Raw genomic sequence first — 9,938 nt, 5'->3', positions numbered from 1 at the left:
CAGACTGACTGTCAACTAGCCAAATAGATTATCAAGTAACTCACTGATGCCTTGAAACAAATCTGGGAGGAGATCTTCCAGGATACTATCCAGTATCTCATCAGGAGTATATCCAGACATATCCAGTAAACATTACCGAGGCACATTATGACACAAGCTGGAACAGCCTGTGAATTTATGTTTGACTTTGGTGTGAGGATTTTGGTTTCCACTTTTACTTCACTTTAATTACACAAAGTATATCAGTAAAGGTTATCTGACCACGATGAAAACATATTTTAGTGTTCGCGTAATTTCTTGGAGCAGTGTAAATAGATCAAGGTTGGATTAATCTACACACAGCCACAAATGTTTCAGTGGCATAATTAAATGTTTTGCATGTGCTGCAATAGCTTGATAGTCACATTCATTCATCCATCGTGTATTATACAAAGTTCCTGATCCACAGGAATGAATGCCTTAGTTTGATTAACTCTGTCCAGTACTCCGCAGGGCTTCCTCTGTCTCCACCAGCTGTAGTGTTTTTATTCACAATTCAGAAAAATCTTGCTGCCTTCCCTTTGAGAATGTCCTCATCATGATGTCTGTCAGCGATCACTGGGTGTGCTCCATAAGCGCCACAGCTGGAGATTTTGTGTCGTCCAGTTTCTTCACCGGATGCGAGTTGCGTGTGTTCTTCTTAAGGTGTCTGCGAGCATCTCTCTCTGTGACCAGGTCACTGCTGGCAAGCGTGTTTGAGACGTATGTAGTGTTTGTTCTAATAGATGACATGTCATTGCGGTGGCTGCGGGTCATGGTGACTCTGAAGGTGTGTGTGTGCTGCAGTTCCATCTTGTCCTCCTCTGACACTTTGATGAAGGGACACCAAGCAAAGGCATGACGGAAACCAGCGCGAAACCTGCAGGAAAAGATGGATTTATGTCCGATTTACTGACGTTTTTGAAGCTATAATATTATTTTTAAACTCGGCACAATTACTGCCAGATCACCTTTGGTTTAGACAGCAGTAAATAATAGGATTGTACATAGTTGAACTCATTGCCAGCCAGAATATGGCCAGATACACCTGATGAAGACAGAAAATAATGAGTAAACACAAAACTACAGATTCAAGAATATAAAACAGAGAGGCATCCGTGAACCTGCTGAATGTAATGTTGCTTATAAATGTCTCTGTTAAATGATCCCAGTATGAAGTAGACATGGTAGGGCAGCCAGCATAGGGCAAACGTCACCACCACCACAACCATCATCTTCACCACCTATGGAAAATAAGAAGACATATGAGCCTGAGTAATTGCTGCTGTGTTTTTTTCTGTTAAGATCAGGTCAGCTCAGAGGATTTGTAGTCAAACTGAGTAGTAAAAAAAAAGGAACAGTGTAACCTTTCTCTTGGCATTTATCTGGCTATGGTAATGGTCTGACGCCTCTCCAGGGATGTGCCCACCCCACAGCGATCGGCCGACTATAGTGTATGTCACCAGCATCACCAGCAGAGGGAGAAGGTAGATCAGCAATATAACCGCAAACTGATAACTACATGGAGAAAAAGAGATGAGAAACGGTAACACAACATTCAACCTTTAGATTGTGTCAGCTGTTATCACCAAGCCATCACCACAAATCCGATGTTAGTGTGCCGTTTGCAAATTCAATACCATTTAAATTTTTTCAGTTTGTGCTTTTCTACATGTCTCTCACCGAGCAATAACTACTTTTTGCATTTGATGAAACCTGGAAAATTGCTTCGAAACTGTTTAGCAACATGGATATTAAATGCTTAATTTCTATGTCAGGCAGAAAACAGCAACAAACATTTTAACCTTCCAGCAGTTTTAGTGCAAGAGGTCTCAGAGAAGCCAAGGCTCTGTCTTCCTGTCTGTGATTTTCTTTCTTTGTCAGGCTTTAGAGAATTAAGCTTGTTATTGGAGACCTAAGCCAATCACAGAGATCAGATGAGTACATAAAGATCAAATTGAAGGAGTCAGGCAGATGGATTTGTCCTTGGAGTTCAAAGATAAAGTTCAAAAGTAATCATGTATGAAGACACTTTCCTTCTTTTCCTTTCCTCAGCTGCCTTCTGCAGCTTGAACCTGTGTCAATAACCGACCTTTCTGCCACACTTCTAAAATGTATGCTCATTAGCAACTTATAGAGGTTTTGATGAATTATACAATAGATAAAATATGAAAGAGTCAAGTTATTGAAACTATTTTCAAGTTTTAAACTATTAAAACTTGAATAACTGAGCTTTACAAATCTTTCTGCTACCCGTCACGTGCACAGAGTTTATGAGGACACACAACACAAGGTTGATGAACAAGAATGAATGTAAACATGAATGTGAGATCTGAACAGTTTGTGTGAAGGAGAGCTTCTTAGATTTAGATTTGTGTTATCTGAAGTGCACTTTGGAAGACATATATATAAGTTAAAACATGAAAGACTTCCAAGGCTCTTTTTTAAAAAGCTTAATTTTCATGCCATAGTCTTGTTTGACCTTAAAACCACCTACACGGTGGGGAATCAAGTTTGCCGGTAGTTGAAAAGCTGACTTTTTCTAAAAAATCTGTTTAGCTTTCCAATCAAAGTTCTTAAATACCTTTATTAAATGTTGCATGCCAAAATGCATTTTGGCATGCAACATTTAATAAAGGTATTTTAAAATGTTATTTAAAAGGAGAGTGCCTTGGAGTTCTTTGATGTTTTAGATGAACACAAGATTGATTTAACCTGAGCAGTCATAGCAACATTTAACTCCTCGCTTGCTTTCATTGTAAATGTAAAAATCTGATCAACCTCGTTCACTTTTAAATGCTGTATTAGAAGAAATGAAGCCGAGCAGAAGAAAAACAATTTGGAGATCCAACTTGAGGTCAAAGTTTTTACCTTCTATGTAAACATTTATTTTATTCAGTTTTTGTCCAACTTTCTTTTAGATATTTTTGCCAGTGCTTAAGTAGAAACTTTTGCTCAATCCATCTATGCACGTGTGTGCCTCTTTATTTCACCTTAGTTGATGTGTTCCTCCATAATCATCAGGCCAGTCAACCATACACACAGTTCTGGGGTAATAAAATCTTGTCACACTGTAGTAGCACTGAGGAAACGCCAGTGATACTGCCACAATCCATATCAGGGCAATCACCACCTTTGTAGAGGTGGAGGAGAGGCGAGGCTTCAGAGGATGGATGATGGCCATGTACCTGAAAAAGACAGAAACTTTTGTATGATTACACCTTCACATGTCTTTGTCTAAAGAAACTCAGTCATAGGTGCACTGATAGGGAAAACAGGGCAATGCTTTAAAGCTTTTAGTGTGTGAAAAAAAGTGACATTTTCTTTTCATGACAGAAAACTACCCACTCATCAATCAAACCATCAGCTGCAAAACAACAGCTTCAAAGCTGAGCAGTAATCAAAAGGTTCCTGCTGAGTGTTTGTTTTAAACAACCTTTTTTCAAAGTGTTTTTCCTATTTTGAACAAACAAAAACATTTCTTTAGTAATTATTTATTTGTGGAATATATGCTAACTGTCAGAGGTCAAGTGATAAAAGCCCAGGATAATAACCATTTAAAACCCACGCAATCCTTTTAAAAAATATTCGGATACAATAAAAATAATTAAAAATCAGTGACATCCCGTAATTCAGGTTAATGATGGTATATTAAAAAACTCCTTTCCCGCCAATCTACCATATAATACAGAAGTTACCTCATTAAAAGTTGAAGGTGAAATAATGTTAATAACTGCCAATGAATGCGGTAGCTATGGCAACCCATCTCAACCAGTATGCAGTCTACTTTTTTCAACTTAGCACTATTGCATGGTATTGTTAAAATTACGGTGAAATCGGTCATCTGTGGTTATGAGTCATAAACTTACATTATTGTGGAGTGGCTTTGTCAATGTTCTGTGGATAATAACAGCTTCATGAGATCTTACATAAACGTTTCGCATAAAGATGAAAGTTTGAAAGTAGAACCTATAACAAGTTTTTATTTCCTTTTTACCGACATCTAGTTCTCACTAGATGTCGGTAGCAACCCATCCAATCCACACATGGAAAGAAATCAAACCATATATGTTATGTGTAGTGATGAGAAATGACACAGGGGAAAAGTACTGAAAACACAAAGAAAGGGAGATGCAAAAAGACATGGAAATTATTGACACCAGCTGAAATTACTGCAGTGTTACACGAAACATGATGGGTAAAACCAATGAGCTCTCTCAAGACCTTTGCAACCTTATTGTTGCAAAGCATACTGATGGCATTGGTTACAGAAGAATTTCTAAACTACTCTAGGTCCCAGTGAGCACTGTTGGGGACATTAGCTGAAAGTGGAATTTCACCATAAACCAGCCATGACCAGGTGCTCCCCACAAAACTTCAGACAAAGGAGTGAAAAGAATTATCAGAAAAGTTGTCAAAGAGCCAAGGACTGCTTGTGGAGAGCCAAAGAAATACCTGGAAGCAGCAGGTATAATTGCTTCAAAGAAAGCAAGCAATGCACTCGCCCATCATGGCCTGTATGCACGCTCACCATGCTGGAACATGACACAGACCACTGCTAAAGAAAGAGCATGTTGAAGCATGTTCAAAGTTTGCTGAACAATCCTGTGAAATACTGGAAGCATAAAGTCTGTGGGGCGGCTTTTCTGCATACATCACCCTTCATGTAACTGATCTAAGGATGAGAGTTCATAGGACCCAAGGAGCCTTCGGGATTTGAAGACTGTCTGTGAGGAAGAATAGGCCAAAATCACACCTGAGTAATTTGACTAGCATGTGACTAGTTTCTGTCATTACCTGCAAAGTCTTTTGTACAAAGTATTACATACATTTCAGTAAGCGGGTTCAATACTTTCCCCCCTCTGTCTTTTCTTATTATTACACATAATTTATGGAAATCAATGGTTTGATTTCTTTGCGTTTTTGCATTGGATGGGTTGTTACTGACATTTGGTGAGAATTTCATGTCAATGTTTCCAGCACCTTGATCAATCTGAGCCAAAAAAAACCCAGTAAGAATTAATGGATCTGCTAGAAAGATTTGGTTAATAAACTGCTTTTTTCAGAAAAAAAAAAAGGAAAAAAGACAATTAATTGCATCAGATTTTTAAAAAGTCACATCAAAGTAGATACTATAAGAGTAATGGAAAAGAAGAGTATTGGGAATTGATTAATACCATTTAAAAATGATTCACACTTTCAAAATTAAAATAAAAAGCTAGTCCTTCTTCCATTATCTGCTCGTTATCCAGGTCCTGAGCAACAGAGCAGCAATCTAAGCACATTTTCCAGACCTTCCTTCCCCGTGAATACTAAAGATTGCTGATTGCTGTTATAATGTTTCAGTATTTAGTCCAGCATCATTTTGCTTGCAGAGCTACCTGAAAACACTTGGACACTTGGAAAATCAGAAAGTTGCTGCGACAGCTGTGGTTTCCTTCATGTTTCAGTCAAAGCTGTCAGGTCATCCCCACTAAAACATCAATGATCTGACATTTTTCAGCAGCCCACAGGTGTTCTGTGGGATTTAGGTCAAGCCTCCAAGAGGAGGACCACACTGACTTGGATGTTTTCTAGTTTTTCTTTGCATCCCATAATGGTTTATTTTATATAAGATAGCTTTATTACAATCATAAGAGTTTATGGATAGTCTAAATCCACAAAGAGGTTTTGCTGCATCATATATAGGTGAACAATTCTGAGTTCATCAAGTAAATCATGATGAAAATAAAACAAAAAACAAATAGTTCTTAATAACACATTTAATTCTCAGTTTGTGTTCCTGCTGTGTGTTCAAAATCATTGTACGGTTGTCATTAGGGTGAAACACCCTTCTTTGATGTTGATTATTTTTATCTTGAAGGAGTGTCATATTGCATAAGGTCGGTCCTATAAATTTGTAACTATCTTACTACAAGTATCACATACTGAGCATAGATTTTATACCTTACTCAGTATATGATATTTTATTCGGGCTGACCATTCATGCTCCAGTAAGCATTACTGGCATCTGTGTTTCATCTGTGTCCGCCTGCTGACCCATATCTCCTTCATGCAGCATTTTCATTTGTACTGCCTGCTGAGAATGAGAGCAAATCATGCTCCTCAAGGAGCTGTTGTTTGAGCTCAAATGTCGAAACCCTTATTCTTCCAGAAACTCTGAAAATGATCCGTGTTCTTGCAGAAAAGAGATGCCTTTGCCCAGATCTGCTAGTTGCTTGAAACAATATGCCACTATGTTGATTTTTTTCATTAAGTTGTGATGATTCCTTTTTTTGACTGCTTTCATAATGCACTTTCTAAATAGTGTTTGCATAAAATGGGGATCAGTCACCCCATTAGTGTCTGATTGGTAGCACAAAAGAGTCTCTGATGTAATGACTTGTTCATTTTAATAGCAGTTGACCTCATATTTTTCACATGATCCCTTTGGCTCCAGTGCTGAGTTCCCCTTTTTTCCCCTGTCGCTCATGCCCCCAGTCTCCCTCCCCTCACCTATTTAAATCCCTTTTTGTGTAGGTGTTTCTATGTTTTTGTTGCTGTTCAACTCTGTGAAGGTGGTGGTACTCCATCCCTGCCTTTTCCTAATCGCCTCTAATGACATTTAAACTACAGCTCATTAATCTGTAGACATGTTCAGACAACTAGATTTTCAAGCCTAACGCTGTGATTTTTTCACACTTCATATGCTCATATGCTGGTTTCCCTGTACTCCAGATTGCCTGCTGTGCCAGTCTGCAGCTCAGTGTTCAGTCTACCTTTTTTAATGCACAGTATAGTTCATTGTCGTTATTCACTTATTCTGAACTCTATAGGAGAGCGTTCTTACCTGTCCACTGCAATGGCAGCCATTGAGTATATGGACGAAAACATGGCAGTGATGGGGAAGAAGTTCTGAAACCTGCAGTAACCCAAGCCAAAGTACCAGTCATTGTGAAGCGCATACACAAAGTTAAAAAGGGTGTTAAAGCTCGCCATGGAAACGTCAGAGAAAGCCAGGTTGACAATGAAGTAATTGGTCACAGTCCTCATGCGCCTGTGAGCGAGGATAATCCAGATCACTGTGACGTTCCCAGTGATGGACACCAGGATGATGAGGGAGTACGCTATAGCCCAGAGAGCCACCTGGGAGAGGAGAGGAGACCTTTAATGTCAGCATCTTATACGCAGTTACAAAAAAAAACCACAATAAAGGAACTCACAAATACGTATATATTTGCAAACCCCACCCTATCCCTGCACAGGATGTCTACAGCAAGTGGTATATGGACTGACACTTTTGTAGCACATTCCTAATTTATTTGAGCACTCAAAGCATTTTCTTACTACAACCCTCATTAGCCCATTTGTACAAACATCTTTTCCTGTGTCTGAGTGCTTTTATCCTAACGCTCACACTCGGATGGATACATCAGGGGAAACTAAGGGTTTAGTAGCTTGCTCAAAGATACCTCAACATAATGACAAGAGGAAAAGAGATCGAGCCACCAACCTTACAATTAGTAGATACCTCAGTCTACCTCCTGAGACGTAACAACTCTGAACAACAAACATTTTCAGAAATCTTAAGTTTCTTTACACAGGGAATTCCTAGTTTATCTCATCCCCCAAAGAGAGATAAACCGATCAAAGTCAGCTTCCAGGTAAAGTCTATTCTGTGATAAGCAACCACCAATCTTCAGCATTTTTTAATATCTGTAGACCCCGTTCCTTTCATTGTCTGACCTATAAGAAAATTAATAGGACAGACATGCTGCACTTTATCTGGGGCCAGAAATGAAAACCCTGACATCCATCACCTGTTCATACCCAGTCAACCACTGTCGCAGAAATGTAAAGCAATGAGCTACTTCAGACAGCCAAGCACAGATAGGAGGAGAGGACTGTAAACTGTGCACGGTGTGGTGCAGGTTTAAATGACTGTGGGGGAGTTAAAAGTGTTTAGAGGAATGAGCAAAAAGCCTTCAGATAACTTAACTAATATACAGTCTGTGAAGTGAAAATGTCCTTTGAATCAGCCCCACATTTTGTCCCTGAGACAAATCACATTCACCAGTAAGCCTTTACTTCATTCTGTTGAGTTTCTGTCTGTTTCAGGCACTTTACTTAGATTTCACAACAATGATGTCACTAACATATGGTTTTTACCCTTCAACATTATACAAGTAAAAAAAAGAATACACCTGTTTACTTCACTGAGTCGTCTTTCTTACTTCTTTCATTAATATCATCATCAAAATGTCATCTTTTTAAATTCTGCAGTTCTGACTTTAATCACTTTCATTTGTTATCTCAGTGTTTTTCTCTCACCTGCCAGTCGGGCTGTTGGAACTGATTCCAGGTCGTCTCGTTCCCGTCCTCCAACCACTCAGTGGTCATCGACAATGGCCACGAAGTGGTCTCTTCATCTCGTTCAATATGTTGTATCAGACTACCGGCGTCCATGTTGGCTTTCTGTCTTACCGGTGACAGAACCTGTAGATATAATTGTATATACGTTGTGCGTCATGCGTAATTATCCACAATGACCGACAAATTAAAAACAAACAAACAAACAAACACTCTCTTGTAGGGGGATTATGAGTAAATACACTCGCGTGTGTATCATTGTGTCTATAAAATGATTTCTTCGTTTTGTACGCTATAATTAGAGGCACTGAAACCACCCCAATAATAGCTTATTTTCCCACTTCAACACGCACTAGCTTTAAGCTGCATCAACTCCAAAACAAGGTGCGAATGTGTTAATCTCCTTGCTGTTCATTGTAGTAGGGCGGTTTCAATTTGTATTAAAGTTTTTGAGTCTGATTTGAGACAACCATATCAATCGTTGTGACGGCATCCGGCTTTTGATTACAAGCATTAACAACAGGATGCAAGTATTACCGTGGTGACAACTTCCAGACTCTCCCGACAGCTTAATTTTTTTTGCTACAAGACGATTGTTTAAAAAAAAAAAAAAATTAAAAATGACTTTCTTTCTTATTTTGTTTTATTATATCTTAATTCATTTATTAATTCATTAAAGGTGCTTTGAGATTAACTAAATAGATGCACGACTGAGCATGAATTACGCACATTTGTCACATACAGTGTGTTTCTTTGGCTGCCTTAACTCCACAAGTGATAAATTCATGCACTGGACAATACCCGGAGAAAACCTAAACCTGAATCATATTATTAGTTTTCATCTGTCTTACCCGTCTATTAATGGTCAAGTTGAAACTCAATCCATTGCTTTTGTCCAAAAATCAGATTCCTTCTGCGTAAAGGACAAACAGGTCCATCCAATAATCCATTAAGGTATTTCTCCGGATTCCCCGCTCACTCCTTCTCACACACGCATATATTCTGCCTCTCTCTACTGGAATGTGTGACTTGCTCGTGTTGATCTGAGAGTGAGAAGCGCAGACATTCAGGCACGCTACCGTGCGCGCAGAGTCGCGCCAAAATCCTCCACTACCAGAGGGAGAGAGATGAAGAGAGGTACGAGGTGTAAAATCCTGACAAAATAAACGTCTAACAAGAAAGATAAATGTGATGGAAAGAACTAAGAGTTAAACAGAAAATTTAAAAATTGCGAGACTTGTGAGAGCAGTGCCTGATTTACGTACTCCACCTCTAAAATAGCCGAATATCAACAAGATGATGGAGAGGGGGAAACAAATGTAAGAGCCTGGACAGAGAACGGGAAAGCTAGGGTGGTCCGAGAAGAAGGAAAGAGAGAGGTGTACCCCTGCATTTTACCGCTACTGCTGTAATTTCTTTACAGCCGTCAATTTTCACCGCTCGACAAGTCTGAAACACTTGAGATGGTTTCTTGTGAAATTGCCCGAACCCATCAGCACTACCCATCTTCTATGCCTACAAAAAAAAACAAAAAAACAAAAAACGAGGACACACATATGTGTCTATCCTGG

The 9,938-nt window shown here is 39.1% G+C and overlaps 1 protein-coding gene across 2 annotated transcripts; it reads right to left on the bottom strand.

Annotated features, from left to right (window-relative positions):
- Positions 1-322: 322 nt before the first annotated feature.
- On the bottom strand, positions 323-9,599 carry tacr2 (tachykinin receptor 2). 2 transcript variants are annotated; one of them, XM_004539458.2, is made up of 8 exons: positions 9,219-9,599; positions 8,329-8,493; positions 6,848-7,143; positions 3,012-3,206; positions 1,386-1,536; positions 1,143-1,262; positions 990-1,066; positions 323-898 (listed from the first exon to the last, which is right to left on the bottom strand). In XM_004539458.2, exons 2-8 carry the CDS (start codon positions 8,461-8,463, stop codon positions 595-597), a joined length of 1,278 nt encoding a protein of 425 aa, XP_004539515.1. In that variant the 5' UTR covers positions 8,464-8,493; positions 9,219-9,599; the 3' UTR covers positions 323-594. The 2 variants fall into 2 exon arrangements, with proteins under 2 accessions (XP_004539515.1, XP_004539516.1); XM_004539459.2 differs by lacking the exon at positions 9,219-9,599 and adding an exon at positions 8,721-8,854.
- Between the last annotated feature and the right edge of the window lie 339 nt (positions 9,600-9,938).

The sequence above is a fragment of the Maylandia zebra genome, linkage group LG1, assembly GCF_041146795.1.
Source record: "Maylandia zebra isolate NMK-2024a linkage group LG1, Mzebra_GT3a, whole genome shotgun sequence".
NCBI lineage: Eukaryota > Metazoa > Chordata > Actinopteri > Cichliformes > Cichlidae > Maylandia > Maylandia zebra.
This window is presented reverse-complemented; position numbering and strand designations above follow the sequence as displayed.